The sequence below is a fragment of the Rana temporaria genome, chromosome 1 (genome assembly GCF_905171775.1).
Source record: "Rana temporaria chromosome 1, aRanTem1.1, whole genome shotgun sequence".
In the NCBI taxonomy this organism is placed as follows: domain Eukaryota; kingdom Metazoa; phylum Chordata; class Amphibia; order Anura; family Ranidae; genus Rana; species Rana temporaria.
This window is the reverse complement of record NC_053489.1, coordinates 342,398,919-342,426,294: the sequence shown is the minus strand read 5'-3', so window position 1 is coordinate 342,426,294 and position 27,376 is coordinate 342,398,919. Positions and strand designations below refer to the sequence as shown.

The 27,376-nt window shown below is 42.2% G+C and overlaps 1 protein-coding gene across 3 annotated transcripts in view; it reads right to left on the bottom strand.

The window, feature by feature from the left end:
• The window catches only part of RNF38 (ring finger protein 38), a 416,254-nt gene that overhangs the window by 44,819 nt on the left and 344,059 nt on the right, over positions 1-27,376 (bottom strand). The window contains exon 1 of one of the 3 annotated variants that reach the window (XM_040361759.1): positions 23,609-23,893. The exons of 1 other annotated variant lie outside the window; for it this stretch is intronic. In XM_040361759.1, coding sequence (XP_040217693.1) covers positions 23,609-23,617 — 9 coding nt within the window. In that variant the 5' untranslated portion in view covers positions 23,618-23,893. Of the gene's footprint in view, positions 1-23,608; positions 23,894-27,376 lie in introns of those variants that run through there. One more of the 3 variants, XM_040361768.1, reaches the window with a different exon arrangement.

Here is a 27,376-nt window from a genome sequence, read left to right as displayed (position 1 = left end):
ACTTACACCAGTCGGATCTTAGGGATATCTATGCGTAACTGATTCTCTGAATCAGGCGCATAGATACGACCGGCGTATCTCTTTTCTGAATCCGGCCCAGTATTTGGAAATCCGGACGGACTGTTTACATGTTAAATTTTAAAAAGCAGCAGCAAAACCTGCTGACCTTACATGCTTGCTAATGTGACAGAACACCTCCGATTTTCACATTTAACATGTAAACAGTCCGTCGGATTTCCAAATACTGTACAGGCATACCCCGCTTTAAGTACACTCACTTTACATACACTCGCGAGTAAGGACATACCTGTGAGTGTATGTAAAGTGTCTCTCAAGCTAAAGCTGCAGCGGAGTAATCCGTGCACGGATAGGTCAGATTCCCTGCTACTTGGAAAAACACTCCCTGACACCCCAGAAGTGAAGAAAGGTATTGCTTCACTTTAAGTACATTTTCGTTTTACATACATGCTCTGGTCCCATTGTGTACTTAAAAGTGGGGTATACCTGTATATAAGCATACAAGCTCCGTTTTGTGTTGAAAATAACTGAAATCTAAAACTCCGATGGGTGCAACAAGATGTCCGCTTGCCCCTTCTCACTCAATCATTACTGTGCAGGAGTGTGGGGTGTAGCAAGATGGCGGCAACGTAACGTCACTTCCGGAGCAATCTGTGATGGGGAGCCGAATGTGACAAGACACCGGTAATGCATGAAGTAATTGTAGGCAGGGGGATAAAAAAAATGTTTAAGGATTGCCATTTTAAAAGCAACCGAGATCAGAAAGCTTTTTTTCTTTCAAAACACAAAGCACATTTGCTTAGCAATATGGAAAGCGAAAGGGTTATGTCAACACATATCAGCAAGATCTGATGGATATTGGGTTATACCTGCTGCTGGGATTTTTTCATCTATTCTCAGTGTAGTATCGACATGAAATTGAAGGAACATTTTTCTCAATTTGGGATTAAAGTAAAACACGCAGATATCTCCAGTTCTAGAACGGTTGTGTTATGGAGGGTGGTAAGGCAGCGTATCATACAGTCACATCACCCAAGGTCAGCACCATTTAATGGTGGTGCAAACCAAACACACAAGCCACCTATGAGATACGCATTTCCTGTAAAACCTGATTCAGTGTTCAAAAGAAATGAAAATCAGTCTGTCTTCTCTTAACATAAACAGCTTCAACATGTATGAGCATATATAAAAGCCTAGCATCTAAAAGAACTGCTCGGAAAATGTACAGGCAACATGAAGAAATTGCACCAAGCACAGCAATCTCATCAAAGTTACTCAAATTGAATTTTCAACACCATTTGCATGTCAAAGCCAGAACACTACATGGACTCCTTTTAAATACAAATTGTGTTATGCAAACACCAATTCAGGCCCTTTGAATTCCAAAAAAAACCTGTTTGCATTTCCCTTTTGCCTTCCTCTGAAAGAAAATGCATCAAGCCAATTTAAATTTAGCTACCGTTGAAACAAAGAAGGGTAAGTGTGTGTTTAGATGCTACATCATGAAGAGACATTTTTCAATTAAAAGTAACCTCCCAGAACTGGGCCAAATGGCAGAAGGTTCAAGAGCATGCATATAAATCAAGACGGTACAGAAAGCACTGGATTTGGACACCATCTGCAGTCTAGGGCAAAACACAAATAATGTTTTGGGACAAGCAATGGTGTGCAGTAAAAAAAAACAGCACATGCATGCAAACAATGCATGTTAAAACATGCAAACTGGACAGTAGGAGCCGAGGCTGCATTCAGTGGAGATTCTATGAAGCAATTCTTCCAATACCTAAGGGATTATTCTGAAGGAATGTTTTTAGACACATTTCCATTCCAGCATATGTATACCAGTCACCTAGAAAGTTCCTTGGGTGACCAGGATGTATCACTAGACAAAGAAACTGACTGAGCAAATAAATTGCTTTCTGGTGAGGCCCTCAGGTTTGGGGATACAGGAAGAGTGAATATGACAAAGCAGAGAAGGCCTGAAGGGGCACTAAGTTCCGCATACATGCATTGCATACTGGCACATTATATGTGACACTTCTCTGCAAATGACGCCTGCCCCATACCCCACATCTATTCCCGCCCCCCGTCTTCCTACTGGGGCCACAGACTCCGGCTGTGTGACTGGCCAGAGCCACGTGATGTCACTCACACTTGTCCCAGCACACAGCCATTCCTTCAGACTGCATGCGTCGATGACATTGGCACAGTAAATATCTCCTAACAGCACACGTTTAGGAGATATTTACAGTACCTAGAGGCAAGCCTTATTATAGGCTTACCTCCAGGTACAAAATGTTACAGGGGAGGTTTACCTCTAAGTGAGGAGCTAACAAGCATGGAAACATTAAACTGCAATCATAATAAAACATTCTAGCAAATCCAATTTCCTAATGTAACATTTTCCCTTTTTGCACACCACATAACCCTTTTAGTCTATTGAAAGTTATTTAGCTACTCTGCTCCCTATACAAATGTTTATGTATGCTGCCAGGGGAGGAGTGAATGGAAATACTAGTGTCACATGAGTGGCAGTTCTGAGTCTGCTGCCATCACAATAAAAACAGTGGCATCCAGCAGCAGTATCAGGCCTTTTGGAGGTCTAAATAACATTGAGTTTTCCTTTAAAGCGGGGGTTCACCCTTAGAGGGCACTTTTCCCCCTTAGATTCCTGCTCGTTATTACTAGGGGAATCGGCTATTTATTTTAAAATATGTGCAGTACTTACCCGTTTACGAGACGCATCCTCTCCGTCGCTTCCGGGTATGGGCTTCGGGAATGGGCGTTCCTTCTTGATTGACAGGTTTCCGAGAGGCTTCCGACGGTCGCATCCATCGCGTCACGATTTTCCGAAAGAAGCCGAACGTCGGTGCGCAGGCGCAGTATAGAGCCGCACCGACGTTCGGCTTCTTTCGGCTACGAGTGACGCGATGGATGCGACCGTCGGAAGCCTCTCGGAAGAATGTCAATCAAGAAGGAACGCCCGCTCCCGAAGACCCATACCCGGAAGCGACGGAAGAAGATGCAGCTCGAAAACGGGTAAGTACGGATCATATTTTAATATAAATAGCCGATTCCCCTAGACCGAACGAGCAGGAAGCTAAGGGGAGATTTTTTTTTTTTTTTTAAATGGGTGAACTCCCGCTTTAAACAAACACACTATCCACAACTTTCCAAATGGGATATTAAAGAGAGAGCAAAATGTAGCAAATATTAAGAAAAGAATGATCAGTTTTGAGCTTATCTGGTCCAATACAACATATGCTCCCGACACTCTGCTTTGTGCATTTATTTTAACGTAAGCCTGTCATGAGAGAAATTCTACCAGCCTACTTAAATTTTGCTAGGGTAAAAATAGAGGAGCTGCCCACTGCTGTCCTGCTTTGAAAGCTGCATATTCTACGGCAGGAGTCTACAAAGTACGGCCCGTGGGACACCTAGCAACCAATGAAGTACTTTATTGAAGTCCCGCTGTTACCAGGTCTTTTACACAGCATGCCTATGTAACATCAGGTCTGAAGTTGGGAGGTGCAGCAGATCTGCACTGAAGCTGGTGATTGCGTGCTAGTGCGAGGCGCATAGGGATTTCTGATGGGGAGACAAAATGTTCTAGTTGGGTTCAGAGGACATAAATAGGGGGGGGGGGGGCTGGTGGGGACATAAATGTGCATAAGGGGGCTGCGATAAGGACAAATGTACATGGGGGCTCTAAGAGGGGGGGGGGGGGGCACAAATGTGTGAGGGTTTATGAAGGTGAAACAAATAAGTGGGGAACTGATGGGGACACCGATGTATGGGGATACTCTGAAGGAAAAAGGGGCATGAGGTCCCAGCATTTAGGTGCAGGTAGAAGATACTGGAGCACCACTGCCAAACAAAAATCATAACTTCTTTTTGTTCTACCTTAGGGCTGGTTCACACCAAAATTGCACAGAAACATCCTATTAGTCCTTTGCGTTGAATGGCCCGAGATCGCACAATAGTGCATGCACTACTTTTAAAAAAATGCAACGCACTAAATCATATTTACAATCTATGTTTGGGGTGCCATTAATTTATTGGCACCTGGAGCAGATTACAAAAGGCAGTGCGTTTTGAACCTGGTGCAAGAAATTCACATGAAACACCTTTCCTCAACTGCGTTCTGGCCTAAACCAGGACTTTAATATACACACAAACCATAAAAGAGGCATATTAGTAAAGCAATGAAAGACATTTTCCCAACACTTTTTTTTATAAATATACCTCATTCTCTTTACATGAAGACTGCCCAAATCATTTCTGCATTAGTGTAAATGGGACTTCGTACAGTCAGTATGATTCGAAGGTCTTTTACAACAGAATATAACAAAGTTTCAACTCTGCATTTCCTGCAATGGAAACCATCAATACCCTGAAAACAAAAACTCACCATTTTTTGCAGACCTAAATATGACGGATCGGCGGTAGCCAATGGAATCAGTTTATAGCCATAGTGTCACAGGTCTGCCAGGCACAAAATGAATAGGGACGAATGTAAATCTAACATTATTCCCATCCGGATCTGCTGATCGGTGCAGGATCCCAACACAATAAAACTATTTTTGTGGGACAATTATGTTGCTATATTAAAACAGCTTAAATTTAAACAGGTTTTGATTGTAGCCTTTTTTCGCAAACATACCACTTTTTACAGAATGACTTCAGGGCAGAAAAAAAAAGCAATTATTTGAACTGTTTGTCACCAACACCCCAGTGAATTTCTATGAACAAGTGTGGTTTTTCTAAAGCTAGGTGTATTTATGCATTTTTTTCTCCCCAAAAGCGTGTTTTCTGTCTGTCATCTGTAGGGATTTAGGGTTCAGTGCTAATGAAACACCACCCAATCCTGAAATGCAAGGTTGTAGTGTTGTTTTTGGAACGGCTGTACTTATTAAAGCAGGGAGATCAGGTGCTAGCACCAGCTAAACTGCACAGAAATAGCAAGAGGATACATTACTGAAGCCACTAAGGTCTTCATGGAAAGAACAAAAACGGAAGGATTTAAGAGGGTCTCAGATATAAAAAAACAAAAACACACCACTAATCTGATAAATTTTCCAGTGTAAACCTACCAGCAGGACTGAACAGGAAAAATAAAAGTAAAATCTGATATAAAGGTATAAAAAAAAAAAAAAAAAAAAAAAAAAAAAAACACACACACACTATACTTCCCATTTAGTGTGCATAAGGGAAAGCATAATAGCCAGCTACACACTATCGCTTGTAATCCAAGACTTTCAAGCAACATGTATAAATAATGAGCTAGAGTAACTTATACTGCTCAGAAGGCACATGAGAGAAAAACTACAAGTCTGAATGAGAGTCCTTTCTAAACTACTGCCATAGTGGTTTATCTATAAGCGACATACATGCCTCCTGCATTTATCTTTATTTGTCAAATGTCTCCCCTTCGTGTTACGAGACCCGAAAAACTGCAGATTCTGTGGGTGGGTCTGTTGTCCAGAGCGCGGTGGGTGGAGTCATGCCGTCAGATGCCCCGTCCACTTCTACACTCCCTTTTCAACATGAATTTTTTCCTGTGTATTTCTTACTCTGAACTTCTATGATCACCATGTCCAGTCAAAACCCAGAAAAGTCACCACATGACTTCAGCATGCCCAATCATGCCAAGAAGTGTAGCAGCCAATCCAGGGAGAGCTGTAGAAGAAAGGAGGGGATCTGAAGTATACAGAATGCCTCTGTCAGGCTCATGCATGAGATATGTAAATCACCTGTCACTCACAGCAAGGGGTAGAAACTCATCTATTTCTCCTTGTCATTTTTATTTTACTGGAGAGAAGAAAAAAAAAAAAAAAAAAAAAAAAAGAAGGAGGAGGAGGACTGCTCAGAGCTGGATTAACTATTTGCGGCAAGACTGAAATCCTATACTGTACAAGGTGCAAGCCTCAATTAAAAAAAATTCCGGGTTTACATCCACTTTAATTAAATGTCAAGCGTATGGTTTACTTGAAGGGCAAGAAAACGAAACCACTGCAACAGCTGAGCAATCACCGAGGACCAGTTTAAACATTTCAGGCAATTGTAAAAACATGTTCACGGGGGAGAACACACACACACACACACACACACACACACTATTTTATCAAATGAAACTGCACATGAAAAAGGAAAGAGTCCAATTATATGTCTGCCAAACTGGAGACCAAGTCCACTGGGTGTGTCCCGGTTCACACCAAGGCAACCTTTCAGGCGACTTAACCACCTGAAAAGTCACGCTCCATGCAGTGCAGTGGAACCGTTCTAATCAGAGCAACTCAAGTTACTCCGACTTAGAAAAAGGTTCCTGTACTACTTGGGGGAAATTTCAGATTGACTTGCATGGACTTCTATTACAATTTTGCGGTGCCGCACGAATTTGCAAAAGTAGTTTCCGTACCACTATTGCCGATTTCAGGTGCAACTTCAATGGACATCTGTGTATGAAGCCACACCGATGTCCATCAACTAGCACCTGAAATGGTGCTGACCGTGTTACTTCGAAATCGCACTACTTCAAGTGAAGTAGCGCAATTTCAAAGTAGCAATGTGAACCAGGGCTTAAACCAGTTTAGGAGGGGAAAAAAACAAAGACAGCAGTTAAAATTTCTATCCAATGTAGATAGCATGAAGCAGTTTTGTCAAAAAGAGGGTTTAATTGACTTTAAAGCTGAATTCCAGGATGACCCAAAGATGCAATATCATAGGTCAAGTAAATATTGTTAAATCCATTTAAAAAAACACAGCTGGCAAAGGGTGCCAGCATCTGACGCGTTATCAGTGTCATGTAATCCCATGGACACACTGTTAGACAGCACTTTCTGATCAGGCTCTGCTGCATTGCACAATGCTGTCCATCTAATACCCAAAGGAGAGAGGGGGGTGAACGCATCAATGTGCTGCCACTGCTGCTTCCTCATTATTCAATCAGAAATTGTTCAGAAGACTGACTAAACAGAATCACAATGCATTGGTAGTACGCAATATAGATCACATGTATGCATTTCAATCTGGTCTTTAACGGTTTGCCTGGAAAACAGTTGTAAACCAAGAAAAAAAATACCTTGTGGCCAAAGGAAAAAGGAATAGCAGTCATTAGAGATCTTACCTCAGCTTCCTGCATTTCCTCCTGGTAGTAGTGATAAGACATACCACCTTGCCCTCATTACCATGCCTGGTGCCTAAGCTACCCATCAGTAGAATGTTCAAGCTTGAGCCTATTCAATGCAAATTGCATTTTAGGAAAAAGTTTCTATTTGCATATCAGCATCAGGGGGATTTGGATAGCTCGGAGGTAAGACTTTGCTGCTGCAATAGGTATACAGTATGCTGAAATCATATGCGCTAATCTGCTGCATTAAGATGTCCTATGCTCATTTACAGAACAACTTTAACAGCAACTGCGTGTCCTAAGGATACTACACAGACATGGGTATGTGAACTGGGTTTTAGGTCTGGAATCATAGGCCGATCCTGCCTTTGTTTATCCAGTGCTTTCTGAAAGGCTGCAATGGGAAGTTCCAAAGCTGAACCACAGAGCTGGGATGTTTTCCCAAGCACTCTTCATTTGACATTTGATTATATGACTAAACGCAGAAGAACCTTGAGAAGCCATTGCCTTTGTTACTTCCTAGCACAGTCCTGTTGCAGTGGGTAGTCTTCAGGAAAAAAAAAAAATTCTTAGCAGTCAGTGGGTCATCAGGGCCCCTAGATCTGCAGCCAAGGATTAAACAGAGGGCATTATACCAACAGAAACAACCCCCCCAAAAATAAGCCAAAATTCACATTTCCCCACACACTGGCAGGGCTTGGCTCAATCTGTCTCGCACAACACTGGCTGTCAATACAGTCAAATCAGCTACTGTGTTCTCACACAGTGTTAGCTTTACCCAACGATAGCTTGACGTTTTAGCACCCACCTCCCCACTGGCAACAGCTCTTGATTACCTGGTTTGCAGAGTTTGTCACTATACTGACCAGCAATTCTGCAGCTCTTATACAAGGTGGTGCTGATAGGTATAGGGCCTTACCCAGTAAATAAAATTGCGCTAGCAAGCTGTAAATTACAGGGTGTACTGGCCAACTTGTCTATATTCAATTGGTGTAAAAATCAACCAGCTATGATTTTAAATGCATCTCTCTTTCAGGTCCAAAGTGAACATGGCAGCACTTCTAGAAAAATTCAATGTGGAAGAGCATAGGACCATAATACATTTCCTATTTCTCCAAGGGAAAGTGCGAAGCACAGATCCATGATAAAATGTCAACATTTTGGGTGACAGCAGCCCTTCATATGCAACAGTTAACCATTAAGTTGTCAATTTTAACCACTTGCTTACTGAGCACTTGAACCCCCTTCCTGTACAGACCAATTTTCAGCTTTCATCCCTCACACTTTGAATGACAGTTACAGTCATGCAACGCTGTACTCAAATTAAATTGTTATTTTTTCCCCCACTCAGCTTTATTTTGGTGCCAATTACTTTTTTTTTTGCAAAAAATAAAGTCATAGTTTGTTAAAAAAAAAATGAAAACCGGTAATTTTTTTTGTCTGTTGATGTGCACTGATGAGGCAGCACTGATGGCGGCACTGTTGAGCACAGAGGAGGCAGCCGCAGCTCTCTGTGGGAGGGACCGATGCCTTTACATCACGTGATCAGCTATCATTGTCCGACAGCTGATCACGTGTAAGGGGGCCGGGATTGGCGCCTTACTGCGATTAGCCGAATCTCAGACTCTGATCACAGGGGGCGCACAGGCATCTCATGCATGGGAGGATGTCATATGACGACTTCCTGGCAATTAAGGCCCACGCTGTAGCCGTCATTTGGCTATAGCACAAGGTGGTTAAAACTGGTAATTTCAGTGTTCAAAGTGAGAAACCGAGGGGAAGGAGTATTTCTCTGAAAATGTGAAAGCCATCCATGACATTATAGAGGACAGCCAAATATGTAGCAATACTTCTGGCTGATATCTGGGAATGTCACTTGAGAAAGTTGGTGCCATTATCCACAACGACTTGAAAATGAGAAAGCTTGCAGCAAAGTAGATCTCAAAACTTTGGACAACCAAACTGTTGCATGACAATGCATCGTCACACACTGCAGGTGAAACAATGGCAAAACTGACCTCCTTAGGCTTTCAAGTGATCCCCCTTCCACCCCATTTGCCCGACCGGGCTTCTTCTGACCATCATCTGTTCCCCAATATCAAAAAAACACCTAAAAAAGGGACAGTGTTTAGGAGGCAACCAATGCTGCAAATGAGTGGTTACACCAGCAGTTGAAAGAATTTTATTTGCAGGGACTTGAGAAGCTGCAGGACAGATGTTGCAAGTGCATTGACTTCTTGGAGGAATATGTGAAATAGTGTGGTAGTTACAGCTCAATTTTTTTCTGGGAAAGGCTTAATACTTCGTACCCCCTCATATAAATGTATAACACAATCAAAGATTGTGGAGGGGACATTAGAGCGCAAGCTCTTCTGGTGCCCAGCCCCAACTTGTCCAATCAGTTCACCTTTATTAATTGGGAGGAAGACAAAAAAAAAAAAAAAAAAAAAAAAAAAAAGAAGGAAACACACACACACACACACACACACACACACACACACACACTTCTGTGAATGGTGGCAATGCCAAGCGAAGCCCTTTTTGTAGTTATGAAGAAAGGCTGCCTCTTGGTACAGGAGCCAGAAAACTGCGGCTATCACTGTAGTAGCTGTCATTTGCAGCGTCCACAGGGATCGCTCAGTTATGACATATGGACACTCATTATTCCAAGCTGAAACAGTAACATGCAATAACATTCTTACCTAAACTTCAGCGTTAAGAATATTTTCATAGTCATGCAAATATAAAATATTGTATATTTCAGTAGTGCTCTAGATTCTAGAGGAGTTCTCTAGGCCATCATCTCCCTTCAGTTTAGAAGGCTGTGGTTTGGGGGGGCTGAAGGATTTGTACTTGGTAAACGTGCCCTATAAAAAAGGTGAACTCCAGGAAAATATCAAAATACACATATAGGGGAGAATCCCTGCCAAGGAATGCAGATTTCTTTCCAACAAGTCCTTAGATTTACAGAGCCCCGACACACAATCCCGTCTCGCAAGGCAAGACTATTTCTTCTGCTGCAGGTAAAGTATCTAAACCCAAAAAGCATCTCGCCAACCCTTTATTTTCACTTCGTAATCCTGCAAACAAACACTTCCTGTGCCTGGGTGGCCCTGCTCACTCCACCCTTGTATCTGTGAAAAGTGTCATGGTAGCCACCCGCCTGTATTTCAAATATTTCTACCTTTGTTCCCTTCCATTTACATGGGCTGTGATGGAATTAGTAGTTTACACAAGATTAGACTGTTTTTGCTTCATAGTCATTTTACAGGCAGCGACAAGAAAACTGCATTTCTGGCAGAATCAGACATTTTCTGTACTTGCTGAAAAAGATTTTTCCATGAATAAAAATCAATGCAGCCACTATATACAAGGACTACTGAGGTACAATGTATTTTTTGTCTATGGGTTTAGTTATATTAAAGCGGAGGTCCACACAAAAATGTAACATACAGGTATTTGCACCCACTTCCGGACATAGACCACGCCACTAACCCCCCCCCCCCCCCCCCCATCTTCTGGGAACACACAGGTCCCAGAAGACAGCGATGACACACAGCGCGACTCGCGCATGTGCAGTAGGGAACCGGGAAGTGAAGCCGCAAATCTTCACTTCCTTATTCCCTCACCGAGGATGGCGGCGGGGGCACCTGAGAGCTGAGTGAGCGATTGATTTCGGCTGCCGACATTGTGGGCACCCTGGACAGGTAAGTGTCCATTTATTAAACGTCAGCAGCTGCAGAGATGTATAAAAAAGAAAAAAAAATTGTGTGTGTGTGCACGCAAGATAATCGGTTATGGGGGGGGGTGCAGCTCAGCATGTTCGCCCTGGGCGCTGGTTGTGCTTGTCCCGGCACTGATGCTGGGCATTTGCCAAGCTGTCCTAAATGCCTTTCATCTTGCAGTAGAAATCTAGCTTTAAAAATGTGCCTAAAGCCGTGTTTTTAGGCGCATTAATCGAATGGGTGTTAATTAGTTTTACTGGCCAGAACAATACATTTACTATGGCCACTGAAATTAAAGCTCAAGCACTAAATGCACCTAGTGTTAAAAATGCACATTTAGGCATGTCAAGGTTAAGAGGCAAAAAAATAAAATAAAGTCAAATGCTCCTAAAAAGTGTCGTTTTTAATGCCCAGAGTGCTAACCTTGTCTCCATCCTGACTATTTTCACATATTACAAGATAATATATCTAATTTCTTGACGGCCAGGGGCTTGAAACACTAAGGCTCCATGCACACTGGACGTTAAAATAAAACTTTATAAAAATGTCAGTAGCTTTGCAGCGAGCCTTTCAACATTTTTGCAATAGCATTTATTACTGTTTAAGATTTTTTTTTTCTTTTAAATGGATCAAAAACGTTAAATGCTGGTGAGCCATGTTTTTGAGCGTTTATCAACATTTATGTTTTATGTGGTCAGAAAAACAGCTCCCGAGTGTGCTATATAAAAAAATAAAAATTATTATATAACACATTCAAAACAAATATGATCTGCCCCAGGTATGCCACTGCTCACTACATAAATTGGTATTCCCATCACGCTGATAAGTGCCTAAAGCAACATTAAACATTTTATTCAAAAACATAAAAACTAATGATAGAGTAGCCGCTATAAAATGTGACACGATAGGCTTGCGTTTAAAGTGATCAGACACAGAGGTCTATTGTTTTCACACAAGATGCTAAATTTTACACTGAAATTTGTAAACTTTCCCAATTGAATCTAAAAGGCCCATACACATGATTAGAGGTAGACCGATATGGGTTTTTCTCTGGCCGATGTCGATATTTAGAAATCTGGGCGGCCGATATATGATGCCGATTTTTGCCGCCGATATTTTAGGCCGATTTTTTTTTAATTCATTTTTGGTGGCACTGAAAGATTGTACTGGCAGGTGGCACTGACTGGCAGGTGGCACCAATTGGCACTGGCAGGCAAAAAAAAAAAAAAAAAAAAAAAAAAGTGTCAGACCCCCCCTCTCCCTCCAGTATAGACACACCCCCCCCCCTCTGCCCCCCATAGTACAGACACCAGAGAGCGGTGTGTGTCCCACGAACGCAGGCCCCCTCCTCCTCTGTGGGTGTAAACAGAGGAGGGCCGCCGCGCTGGGTGTACCAAGATGGCCGCGGCTCCGGAGCTAGGCCAAAGCCGCGGCCTTTCCTGATGCTGTGATGCGGTCACAGCATCAGGAAAGGCTGCGGCTTTGGCCTGGCCCCGGAGCCGCAGCACCGCTAGCGGCCATGTAAAATATCGGCCTAATTTGGTCCGATTTGTCCAAAACGGCCAAATATCGGCCGATAAATCGGTCAACCTCTACACATGATCGGACTTTCCGAAAACAATGGTCCGACAGACATGTTTTAATCGGACAATCTGACCGTCTGTATGCTCCATCAGACAATTGTTGTCAGAATTTCCATGGACAAATGTTCGCTGTGCATGCTCTCAAACTTTCCAACAACAAATGTGTTACGTCTGATCATCCGATTTTGTGTACACAAGTCCAAACACACATGCTCAGAACCAAATGTTAAACATCAGACAAAAATAGCAGAAGAAGTTGCCCAAAGGGTGGCGGTAAAGAGCTGAAAACCACGCGATTTGGTGAATGTTGGCTGAAAAATTTTCTTCCGTGTGTATGCAGAACAAAATCCACGGAAAAGTCAGATGGAAGTCCGATCTTGTGTACAAGGCTTAAAGCAGAGTTCCACCCAAAAGTGGAACTTCCGCTTTAAGCACTCCTCGCCCCCTTGCATGCCACATTTGGCATGTCATTTTTTCACTCAGGGACTGCCTAGACTGCTCCTCTCGTCTTAGGCTGCCCTACCCTTTAGGCGATCTCCAGGCAAATGCGACAGGTCCCAGGAGATCGCCTGTCCACTCATTGATCCCAGTGCGACTCGTGCATGCGAAGCGAGTGCCCGGCCGTGAAGCCGAAAGGAGGAGCCGGCCGTAGAAGGGGGGAGAGAAGTAGAGCTCTCGGCTGCCGCGTCGCCGGACCTTGGAGTAGGCAAGTGTGTTAATTAAAGTCAGCAGCTACACTTTTTGTAGCTGCTGACTTTTAAACAGTAAAAGGCTGGAACTTGCTTTAAGAAATGTGAATCTTGGGGTTAAAGTTGTATTTAAAAAATAAAAACCCACACGCACACAAAACTACAAATTAAATGCAATTGAATTGACCCTGCAAAATATATATTATGCATGAGTCCAAACATTTATACACAAACAGAAAAGACACATCAGGGAAAACCTAAAAGTTCTTGTTTATAAATACAAATTGTACCATCTGCATCCCAAAAGCAAACAGTGATACAAGGTCAAGGGAGATTCATTCTACATTTGGCAGAATATTCTCCTGCAGCACAGTAGGCATATTCCATCACATCAAGGAAAAAAATAAATAAATCCACAGGTCACTAGTCGCCATTTTAATAAAGCAAAGCTACAACAGTTTTGCCAAACCCTCCGAGTAAATCATAATCCAAAAAGAAGAATCTATTGCATTGCAACTAAATGGTCCAAGGCCCGGTTCACACTAGTGCGATGCCAGACATTGCATGTGATTTGCACCGCATTGCTGTTCACATCACATGGGATGTCTGTGCGTTGTGATTTCAGCCATACAAAACTGTATTGCTGAAACCGTATCACATTTTCACAAAAATGGTGCAGGACCTTTTTTTTGATCCGCATTAGAATATAAGTCACATGGGTGTCCACACTTATGCAATCCGATTCCTGCACCATTTTACAGTTTTACCAATTCCCAGGGTTCTCACATGGCACTAGTGTGAACCGGCACTAAATGTGGAAGCTGCAACAACCGTATTGAGCAACACGTCACCCTAGAACAGGAAGTGTATTAGGACTACATAACGAAGAAGTGTTTCATAATCCAGGAAGATAGCAGGGAAGCATGCTAACTGATAACAGTCCAAAGGCAGAGAAATACAGGAAGTTACCACCTCACAGGATAAGCATATATTTATTTTTTTTGCACTTGAACAGATAACACACTTAAAACATACTTTTTTTTTTTAGCAGACCAAAAGGGAAGCTAATAAAAATAAATTATAAAAAAAAGGTAGCATTTAGACAGGTCTTGTCCAGTCAGCATGGGATCCATGAACAAATGGTCATCGGCAAGTAAAGCCGCCATTTTGGCTGTGCTTTTCACCCACCTCTAGCGGATGAAAAAGTGTAAAAAGACAACACTGCCGAAGAGCTTTAGCAGCACTGGCCATTGATTTCAATGACAGGGGTGTTTTAAGAGCGGTAGATTCACTGCTCCCGCAATGCCCCCAAAGATGCTGCTTGCAGGACTTTTTTCCCCCTGTCCTTCAGACTAGGGTGGCAGGGGAAGCATTTTTTCACGAGCTTTACAGGCGCCATTTTTAGCCCTTTGGCACCTGAAAGATGCCTCAGTGTGAAAGTAGCCTCGCTGAACTGGAACAGGAAAGGATGGATTTTATTTTTTGTGACATTCCATTTTCCCCCCACATTTTGACAGTGGACAAAAACTGAATTGTGTCCATATACAACTGACTACCTCTGATCTCTACCCCCCCAATTTACTTTTCTGAACCTGGATGGACTCAGAGGTAAGCATATTATACATCCGCCTGCTCAGACTTACGTTACACTTCTGATCAGATCTGTACATGCATTTTTGGTGTGGTTTTGTGCTTAAAATGTAACTAAACACAGGACCCTCCATTCACTATATCTGGTCTCCCATAGTACACAGAATATGGAAATTCAGTTATTTTAGTAAATATAAACTTCAAAATACCTTTTCTAATCGGCAGTATAGAGCAGTCTCATGACTTCTCTCCAGCCGTGCACTGGTTAAAGCTTGTAGGAGGAGTTTTTTATTCTGTGACTGTCCTGTGAGGCTGCAAGATCCCTGACCCTCTGTCTGGGCAGAGCAGATTGGCCCTGTGCCACACCAAAAATGTAGTACGTGCAGAGTGCCTCCTAGGGCTCTGTATTAACAGATAGATTGGGGACTGGGGAATCAGGTGTTCAGGATCAAACAGCCTTTTTACGCAATGCAGAGAATTAACCCCTTAGGTTCCACAGTGAGTATAACAAGCATGCTTTACTTCATATACAGACTGATTTTAGGGCTTGTTCACACTTGACTACATTTCTAAAGCTCAACAAGCACTCCTATAGCATTAGTATGGGTGTCAATGAGCTTTAGAAGTGGGACATTTTGCAAGTGTTAAAAATGCTTCATAAAACGCCCTATGCACGGTTTCATAGCGTTTGATGAGCTTTGGGGCACCTTAAAAATGCTCCACAATGGAAATTGACAGGAATAAACTAAATTTGACTTGCCACAACCACACATCAAAAAAATACCTGCCAGAGCGTTTGCAGAGCATTACCATAGACTTGAATGGGAGGCGTTGAGACTTTAAAAACGCTTCCTGACCGGACTTGAGGCTTCAATTTTGAAGCAATGCCAATGCTTAGTGTGAACAGCGGAATATGCCGTCTACTATATCTTGTGCATAGACGTTTGAGGGGCGCTTTTAACGTCTCTCAAATGCCTGCTCTTAATGCCAGCGTCAACTCAGCCTTACTGTTGAGGGTTTAGTAACACTTTACAAATCCAGTCCAGGCAACAAATGATGCCAACAATGCACACATTCCTATAGAGATGGCCGTGTATGTGTGCTGAAGCGGTTTTGGTGTGCTTGTGACATCTCTCTCTCTAGCAACAATGTCACAACACATATTGCCAGTCATGGGCCAAAATGAAGACACGTGAAAAACATATGTTACAAAAATGCATTGCATATCATATGATTTAACTGCAGCACTATGGTAAACCCAGGCTTAAGGTACATATGATTGAAGACAAGAAAAAAAAAAAAAAAAAACACACCACACATTCAGAGCGATCGCCTGATAATCTATATGTTCATACATACAGCATGCGAGAGCCATCGTGCAGACAGTTCATGCAAAAATATCCGGAGACACAAGCACAACAAGCGATGTCAATTTTCAGAACTTTGGTAACCCATTAGCTTTCAATATGAGACTAAAAACATACAGATGATCATTCCTCCAATATTCTCACCATGTGAACTAGACAATTAGAGTTTACAAACACTTTAGATAAAAATAGAAAGGCTTTTAAATGACACAAATGATATATTCCGATTTTAGATCAGCCACATAATATTGGTTAGGTCCCCCTTCAGCCCTGACCCATCGAGGCATGGACTCCACTAAATCTTTGGAAGAATGCTGTGGTATCTGGCACCAAGGTTCCATGCATCAGACGTTTTTTTCCCACAGATGCTTGATTGAATAGAGATCCGCAGAATTTTGAGGCCAAGGCAATACCTCAAACATGTTGTGTTCCTCAAACCATTCTTGGACCATTTTCCAGTATGGCAGGGTGTATTATCCTGCTGAAAGAGGCCATCAAGGAATACAATTCCTATGAAGGGGTGTACCTTGTCAGCAACAATCTTTAGGTAGGTAGAACATGTCAAAGTAGCATCCATATAAATAGCAGGACCCAAAGCATCAGACATCCACTGGCTTGTCTTCTGCGCATAATGCAACCTGGTGTCATCTCTTCCCCAGGTAAGCGACACATGCAACTGGCTGTCCAAATTAGGTAAAAGAAAAAAGTGATCCATCAGACCAGGCCTTTCATTAAATGCTTGTGTAGCCACTGCAGATGCTTTTGGCTGTTGACACAGGTCAGCATGGGCACCCTGACACAACAAACTGCAATGCCTTTTTTTGCTTTCATCAATTTTCGCAACATGTTCCCTCACTGCCTAACAGACCAAAAGTTTGGACACACCTTCTCATTCAAAGAGTTTTCTTTATTTTCATGACTATGAAAATTGTAGATTCACACTGAAGGCATCAAAACTATGAATTAACACATGTGGAATTATACACAACAAAAAAGTGTGAAACAACTGAAAATATATTTCATATTCTAGGTTCTTCCACCTTTTGCAGCAGACACATCTCTAGAACTGATAAGAGGAGACTGTGTGAATCAGGCCTTCATGGTGGAATATCTGCTAGGAAACCACTGCTAAAGAAAGGCAACAAGCAGAAGAGACTTGTTTGGGCTAAAGAACACAAGGAATGGACATTAGACCAGTGGAAATCTGTGCTTTGGTCTGATGAGTCCAAACTTGAGATCTTTGGTTCCAACCCCGTGTCTTTGTGCGACGCAGAAAAGGTGAACGGGTGGACTCTACATGCCTGGTTCCCACCGTGAAGCATGGAGGAGGATGTGTGATGGTGTGGGGGTGCTTTGCTGGTGACACTGTTGGGGATTTAATCAAAGTTGAAGGCATACTGAACCAGCATGGCTACCACAGCATCTTGCAGCGGCATGCTATTCCATCCGGTTTGCGTTTAGTTGGACCATCATTTATTTTTCAACAGGACAATGACCCCAAACACACCTCAGGCTGTGTAAGGGCTATTTGACCGAGAAGGAGAGTGATGGGGTGCTGCGCCAGGTGACTACCTCTTGAAGCTCATCAAGAGAATGCCAAGAGTGTGCCAAGCAGTAATCAAAGGAAAAGGTGGCTACTTTGAAGAACCTAGAATATGAAATATATTTTCAGTTGTTTCACACTTTTTTGTTATGTATAATTCCACATGTGTTAATTCATAGTTTTGATGCCTTCAGTGTGAATCTACAATTTTCATAGTCATAAAAATAAAGAAAACTCTTTGAATGAGAAGTGTGTCCAAACTTTTGGTCTGTACACACACACACACACACACACACACACACACACACACAATTAATCGTTAAAAAAAATCGTGCTCTCGATTCAACCCCCTGACGATCTCCAATGCAGTTTGCCGATTCTTTCATATAATAAGTGGAGAGACTTATCTGCTCACTCAGCTGACAAAAGAAAATATCAGACAGTCTGACTAGTTTTTAACAGGAAACATTGCAACTAATGCTTCCTTCTTCGATCAAAGGGATAAACTTCTGTGTGTGTAAAGAAAAAAGGGCAGTCTGCCAAGTTTGTAACATGAAACATTGTAACCAACTTCCTTCTTAGAGCAAACTTCTGTGTGCAGGAAGTTAAACCACTTAAAGTCTAAATCTTTTTCTGGCACTTCTCTCCTTCATGTAAACATAATTATTTGCTAGAAAATTACTCAGAACCCCCAAACATATATATTTATTTTAGCAGACACATTAGGAATAAAGTGGCGGTCATTGCAACTTTTTATCTTGCATGGTATTGGCGCAATCATTTTTCAAATGCTTTTTTTTTTTTTTTTTAAATGGTTTAATAAATTAGAAAAAAAAAAACTAGCAAAAATGTAAAGTTAGCCCAATTTTTTTGTATAATGTGAAAGTTGATGTTACGCCGAGCAGATACCAAACTTGTCACGCTTTAAAATTGCGAATACTAATGGAATGGCGCCAAACTTTGGTTCTTAAAAATCTCCATAGGCGACGCTTTAATTTTTTTTACATGTTACCAGTTTAGAGGTAGACCCCTTTTACACTGAGGAGTTTTTCAGGCGGTACAGCGCTAAAAATAGCACTGCTATACCGCCTGAAAAACTCCTGCACTGCATACTCAATGTGAAAGCCCGAGGGCTTTCACACTGAGGCGATGCACTGGCGGAAGAGAAAAAAAAATCTCCTGCTAGCAGCATCTTTGGAGCGGTGAGAGGAGCGGCATGTATACCGCTCCTTTCCATTTAAAACCATAGGAAACCGCGGCAATACCGCCCGCAATGCACCGCAGCAGAGGCGATTTGCGGGCGGTATTAAGCCTTTATCGGCCGCTAGCGGGGGTTAATACCGCACCGCTAGCGGCCGAATCCCGCGGCAAATTCAACGGTATAGCGCCGCTATTTTTAGCGGCACTATACCACCACCGCGCCTCCCGCCCCAGTGTGAAAGGGGCCTTACAGGGGAGGTCTAGTGCTAGAATTGTTGCCAACTCACATGGCGATACCTCACATGTGTGGTTTGAACAGCGTTTACATATGTGGGCAGGACGTGTGTGTGTGTGTGTTTGCTTCTGAGCGCGATCTATCGGGGCCAGGAACGTTCATTTTATTTTTCCAAATTTTTTTTATTTTTAAACTTTTTTTTCACATTTTTTTTTATCACTTTTATTCCGATTACAAGGAATGTAAACATCCCTTGTAATAGGAATCTATCGTGACAGGTCCTCTTTATGGAGAGATGCGGGGTCAATAAGACCCCACATCTCTCCTCCAGGCTGTCAGCATGAGATCGGGGGAAAAAAAAGAAAAAAAAAAAAAGAGAAGATATTCATCGATCTCATGCTGACAGCCGCGACTGCGGCTTTGTTTACTTCCGGGTACCCGGGAGTGACGTCATAACGCTGTGCCCGGGCCTCCGACAGTCAGAGATGACCGGTGACCATCTGGTCACTGGAAACCTCTATCCGCGTCATCCGGAACCATCCGATTCGTTCTCCCGACCCCCGATGGCACGGGAGAGCCCTTAGAAACACCGGATGGCGCAAAGTGGGGGGTTAGACACTTAAAAACTATATGTTTAAGTAATCAAAACAAAAAGATTATACACACACACACACACACACACACACACACACACACACACACACACACACACACACACACACACACACACACACACTTTAGGCCAAACTATATTCTGCTACATTTCTTTGTTGAAAGTTACCCAAATCAGCGTATATTAGTCTGTAGAAAGGTTAGATTCCACAAACTATGGTAATACAGTATCCCACAAAAGTGAGTACACCTCTGACATTTTTGAAAAGATAATAAAATATTTACATGTGACAACACAGAAGAAATTACACTTTGCTACAACGTAAAGAAGTGAGTGTACAGCAGGAATATGCAATTAGCGGACCTCCAGATGTTGCAAAACTACAATTCCTATCATGCCTCTGCCTTTGGGTGTCACGCTTGTGGCTGTCAGAGTCTTGCTAATGCCTCATGGGACTTGTAGTTCTGCAACAGCTGGAGGTCCGCTAATTGCATATCCCCGGTGTACAGCTTGTATAACAGTGTAAGTTTGCTGTCAACACAGCCATAAATGTCTAAACTAGGGCCGAAACAACTAATCGATTATGAAATTAATCGATTACCATTTTCATAATCAATTAAAATCGGCCAGTAACATAATGGGGTACAAAAATAGCAAATCGCTACTGTAAATATTACTTTCACTGTCCCACCGTAAGAAATTAACCCCTTACAGTAGCGATTTGCTCTTTTTGCACCAATTTAAGTTTTTTTAACCCTGTTATGTTACTAAACATCTCAGGCCTGTGTCACACCTGTTTTTTTGGTGTTTTTGCAGAAACACACTACAGTTCATTTACATGGTTTCCTATGGGACACGTTCACATCCGTTGATTATTTCAGTTACTGCGTATTTGGAAATAGCAAGGACTTTTTAAACGCAAAGCAGTGCTATTTAGTTTTTTTATTTCAATATACAATGGAGAAGCTGCAGTAAAGCATGTAATGCGTTTGTGGCATTTTTTTTAATCTGCCCAACACAATTTTTTTTTTTTTTTTTTTTTTTAAGGTCATTAACCAATCAAAACGATAATCGGACAACTAATCGATTATGAAAATAATCGTTACTTGCAGCCCTAGTCTAAACCGCTGGCAACAAAAGTGAGTACACTCCTAAGTGAAAATGTCCAAATTGGGCCCAATTAGCCATTTTCCATCCCTGGTGTGTTAAATTTGGCATTATCGCTCTCTCATACTGGTCACTGGAAGTTCAACATGGCACCTCATGGCAAAGAACTCTGAGGATCGGAAAAAAAAATAATAATTGTTGCTCTACATAAAGATGGTCTAGGCTATAAGAAGATTGCCAAGACCATGAAACTGATTTGCAGCACAGTGGCCAAGACCATACAGCAGTTTAACAGGACAGGTACCACCCAGAACAGGCCTCGCTATGGGTGACCAAATTAGATTGCCAAGACCCTTATATTGTAAAGCCATGTGTAAACTGTCAGCATTATATTAATCCTGAATAATTACATATATATTTTTTTCTATTTACTTTCATAGGTTGCTTGTAAACATAGCGAGTAAGATTTATATATATATATATATATATATATATATATATATATATATATATATATATATATATATATATATATATATATACATATACATATACATATACATACACACACACATATATATACATACATATACACACACACAGTATGCTTACAAACAACCTATGAAACAAAAAAAAGTGAACATTTATAATATGAAATAAAAAAAATACACATTTAGGTAGATTCAGAAAGAGTTAGGTCGGCTTATCAGTAGATAAGCCGACCTAACTCCGAATCTACGCCGCCGTATGTTTAAGCGTATGCTCAAACAGAGATACGCTTAAACAAATCCAAGATAGGCCGGCTTGCGCCATCCTATCTTAGATTGCAATTTTTCGGATGGCCGCTAGGTGGCGCTTCCATTGCGGCCGGCATAGATTATGTAAATGAGCTTGTACGCCGATTCACAAACGTACGCCCGGCTGCCGCAGTCAAATTACGTCATTTCCGTAAGGCCTTAGGCGGCCTAAAATTATTCCACCTATGAGGTGGAATAACAATGTTAAAGTATGGCCGCCGTTCCCGCCGCGATGTTCGAATTTTTTACGTCGTTTGCGTAAGTCGTCCGCGAATCGGGAGTTACGTGGTTTATGTCCACGTCAAAATCAATGGGCCCGTACGGCGTATATAGCCGCAATGCGCACTGGGAAATGTAAGCGCCCGAAGCATGCGCAGTAGCAAAAAACTTCAAAAAACGTGAGGTCAAGCCTCATTTCCATACAACAGGCCCCCATTCAACCAATTTGAATAAAGCGCCCTTACGCCCGCTGCGATTACACTACGCAGCCCTAAGTAAGGAGGTAAGTGCTTTGAGAATCATGTACTTGTCTCTCTTACTTAAGGCGGCGTAGTGTAAACACGCTAGGCTATGCCGTCTTAACATTGCACGGCCGTACCTGAATCTAATTTTTATATATATATATATATATATATATATATATATATATATATATATATATATATATATATATTAAAAAAAAAAAAAAAAACACACACACACACAGTTTACAAACTATGAAATAAAAATTTATGTATGCATATCACAATGTTTACAAACAACCTATAAAAGAGCTGTGAGGGGGGGTTGTTATGTGACATTGCAAAAAAAAAAAAAAAAAAAAAAAAATAGATATAGATAGAAAAAAAATTCTATTTTCATAGGTTGATTGTAGTGTGTATATATATATATATATATATATATATATATATATATATATATATATATATATATACACACACATACACATACACACACACACATATATGTATATATACACATACACACACACTTTTATTTTTTTAATAAAAACCCACACACTTTACAATCAACCTATGAAAATTATATATATATATATATATATATATATATATATAATTTTCATAGGTTGATTGTAAAGTGTGTGGGTTTTTATTAAAAAAATAAAAGTGTGTGTGTATGTGTATATATACATATATATGTGTGTGTGTGTGTGTGTGTATGTGTATGTGTATATATATATATATATATATATATATATATATATATATATATAACACACACTGTATGTTTACAAATAATAATAATGAAAAAAAAATAGGTTGATTGTAAACATTGTGTGTAACACACACACACACACACAGTATGTTTCCAAGTAAACCATGTAGAGAAAAGCCTATAAACAAAGTAGATGTAAGCATTGCATAGTCCAATAATGTAATATGTAGGATCAGTAAGAAAATGCCGAGGATGTAAAAAGAAGTAGAAAGTGTGGTGGTGAGAGTGAGGGAAGCTGATGGGTGGGTGAAGAAGAAGATGTTCCGTATGATAAGATAAAGGGAGATAGAGACAGCTGAGACAAAGGCAGGCAGTAGAAGCGGTGGAGGGCAGGAAGGAAGGCAGGCAGTAAGGAGGGCAGGCAGGCAGTAAGGAAGGAGGGCAGGCAGGCAGTAAGGAAGGAGGGCAGGCAGGCAGCTGTAGCAGGCAGGCCTTCTTCCCTGGTGAGTAGGACTGGCTGACACAGCTCACAGCCCAGTCACATCCACTGATAGAGATACAAGGCTGGCCTTCCCCAGCACAGTAATGACACCTCTGATACGAGTAGAATGGGCCAAGCTGAGAAGACAATAGATGGAGGCCCCCCATAGGGAATGACTTATATGAGAAATAATAAGAACATGACTATATAGAGCCCTGACTATACACTGTCTGTCTATGAAGCCCAGCCCAGCCATCCCTCCCCCCTCCATAGAGGCACAAACAGGAACACGGCATGACTGTACACAACCCCCACCCGCCATGGTAGATGTAGTCACGGATAGAGATATACATACAGAGTACATAATGTTTTAGACAACTCGCCTCCTCCGTGACCAAAGCACGCCGTCCGCCGTCACAGAGGGGAACTCTCGGGAAGTCGTCTGTTACACGCGCCCGGGCCGTTGCTCCTCACTGTTCCACCGCCCGCCCCTCTCCATTCTCTTTATTTATCTATCTCTCGCCCTTCTGCTGTTGTAGCTGCTGCTTCTTCCTCCTTCTCCTCACTGTAATCGGGGCCTGAGCTCCCAGCAAGGCCCCGCCCAACTCAATGCCTGCTGACGTCACGCACCCCGCCCCGTCCTCTGTCGCTTCGTATATAAATGATGGGCAGAGGCGCGGACATCTTTGATGAGGGAAGCTTGGATGGGAACTAGGAGAGCGGACGTTGCTGCGACGGAAAGAGCGCATTGGAGGGGATTCACAGAGGAGGTTACGCAGTACGTACAGAGAAAGGGAGCCAGGTAGTGAATAATACCGGGAGAAGAGAGCTGGCGAGGATGGACCTAACATACTGGGCTCAGCGTGGAACTATTGTCTACGACAATCAGCCATGTGTGATCTATCAGTGTCTGAATGCAGCGTGATACACCGATCAATCTCATTCTACATGGAATTGGACAATACACAAACTGTGTCATCCATTGATTGTGAGAGAAACCGAAAACGTTCAAATGATTCTGATCAGTCTGGATAGAAAATAGGAAAGGCAATAGACTGATACAATCATTAAATGGGAACTAAACCCTCCTAGCCTTTACAGCCAAGGAAGCTGCCATCTTAGCCTCGGTTTCATCTGTGGTTGCCATGGTGCTGCACATGTGATCAGTTCTGACAGCAGTAGAGGTGCACAGAATGGAAATTTTGGAACCAGAACTGAAAATGCAGGATGCACTTGGCCGAAACAGAAAATTACAGTTAAAAAAAAATATATATATATATATATAATTGTATTATATTTGACTTTTTAATTAATATGGATTTATTATTGACTATAATCAGCACCCATAGCGCAAGAAAAATGCATCCCTTTAACTTCTATGTATGTCTTCATATTGCTCTGTTCCGCTTCTGTTGTGGTGTTAAAGTGTAGTTCCACCCTAAAAAAAAAAATACACAAAAATCCTGCAAAAAAATAGAAAAACATATTTTTTTTACTCACCAGAAAAGGTGGTTGCTATGCGGAAGTTCCTAATCTGCCTCTTCCTCCACCTCGGCAGGTCTTCTTCCTCGTCCTTCTCGCGGTGTCTTCTGGGTAATGGGGTGCGCTGCCTTCTGGGAACTGTGTATGCCAAAGAGCAGCCGCCCATTCAGAAAACACTGCGAGACTCGCGCATGCACAGTAGGAAACGGGCAGTTCTGTTTCCCTTAGTAAGGATTGCGGTGCCGGGACCTTTCAGGATCGAGGGGTCTGCCTCGAGGGGGCCAACATCGCGGGCACCTAGGACAGGTAAGTGTCCTTATTAAAAGTCAGCAGCTACACTGTTTGTAGGTGCTGACTTAAAGTGGAGTTCCACCCATAAATATAACATTACATCAGTAGTTTTAAAAAAATGTCATTAGTTCTTTAAGAATTTTTTTTTTTTTTTTAGATGCCTTCAAAGTGTTGTTGCTAGGCAGAATAGTTAATCTTCCCACTTCCTGCACCTAGGTGCTTAAAGCGGGGGTTCACCCTTAGAGGGCACTTTTTCCCCTTAGATTCCTGCTCGTTTTGTCTAGGGGAATCGGCTATTTGTATTAAAATATGAGCAGTACTTACCCGTTTACGAGATGCATCTTCTCCGCCGCTTCCGGGTATGGGCTGCGGGAATGGGCGTTCCTTCTTGATTGACAGTCTTCCGAGAGGCTTCCGACGGTCGCATCCATCGCGTCACGATTTTCCGAAAGAAGCCGAACGTCGGTGCGCAGGCGCAGTATAGAGCCGCACCGACGTTCGGCTTCTTTCGGCTATGAGTGACGTGATGGATGCGACCGTCGGAAGCCTCTCGGAAGACTGTCAATCAAGAAGGAACGCCCGCTCCCGAAGACCCATACCCGGAAGCAACGGAAGAAGATGCATCTCGAAAACGGGTAAGTACGGATCATATTTTAATACAAATAGCCGATTCCCCTAGACCGAACGAGCAGGAATCTAAGGGGACAAGGGCAAAAATTTAATAAATGGGTGAACTCCCGCTTTAAGCTTCCTAACCTACACCGCACAGACTCCTGGGAATGTAGTGGGTGTAACTTTCCAGGAGTCTGTGCACTCCCCAGTCTTGAAGAATCATGTGACTTGGACAGTACAGGTGCTGAAACCTGATCTGAAACCCATTACACTGCAGAACTGAGCATGTGCGAGATCTGCAAGGCTGAAATCCAGGAAGTCATACAGTCTGGCTTCATGATGCCCACACTTAAGATGGCCCCAGTCAATTTCTATTTTATAAAGTGTCTAAATGCTGTAACAACCTAACAAAACGGACCTTAGTTTACAGACTAACTTTACTAGAATACATTAAGCTTGTGTATTACAGGGGTATTTATATTTAAAAAGTGAAATTGTGTCCGGAACTCCGCTTTAAAAAAATAAAAATAAATTGCGGGTGGAATCCTGCGTTAAAAATCCTGCTTGCTGCATTTTTGGTCCATTAGGAATACCACACCTCTCCGTTGAAATGCATTGAAAACGCATCAATAACTCACCCCTGTTATGTTTTTGATGCAGTTTTTTCAGTCACATGACCTGTGAAAAACTCACCATAAGCACAAGAAAATCGTGGCACAAGTGTTCTCAGTGCCATTATCGCCACTTTTTTTCTCTTATCAGCAAAATGCTGAAAATTTGGGGAAAAAAAACATTTTATAAAATGTGGCAAATCAGTAATTTTTCTTCTTCACTGATGATGGGCGCTGATAGGCAGCTCTGATGGGCTGCACTGATTATCAGTATAAATGATGTTCTCATAGATTGGCCATTCTTCCCTCACATGCTGTATTTTTGTGAGAAAAGGAAAGCTGATAGAGGAAAGTCTGTTTACATGAGACCAGCTGTGATTGGACACAGCGGATCACATGGTAAAGAGCTGCTGTGCTCACTGTGTGATTGCAGACACTTCCTGATATGCCCCCTGGGGTGCCCTTCTAGAACTGGAGAGCTGCGCTGTAGCCCTATATCAGCTATAGCGCAGTATTAAAGTGGTTAAGCATATAGAGCATCAAATGCTCTTTTCGAACTCCCAGTTTAATTTTTCTTCCAGACAGTAAATCGATTAACAATACAATTGTATATTATACCGTTCCATGCATGGGTTTCCTTTCGGTACTCCCACATTCCAAAGACATGCTGGTAGGTTAACTATCTCCACTCTAAATTGGCCCTAGAATGTGAGTTGGGGAACTTTGGGCCAGATTCTCATAGATCGGCGTATCTTTGCGCGGGCGTAACATATCCGATTTACGTTACGCCTCCACAACTTAGACGGGCAAGTGCTGTATTCTCAAAGCACTTGCTCCGTAAGTTGCGGCAGCGTAGCGTAAATAGGCCGGCGTAAGCCCGCCGAATTCAAATTTGGAACAGGGGGGCGTGTTTTATGTAAATAACTTGTGACCTGACGTGATTGACGTTTTTCACGAACGGCGCATGGGCCGTCCGTGGAATATCCCAGTGTGCATTGCTCCAAAGTACGCCGCAAGGACGTATTGGTTTTGACGTGAACGTAAATGACGTCTAGCCCCATTCACGGACGACTTACGCAAACGACGTAAAATATTCAAAATTCGACGTGGGAACGATGTCCATACTT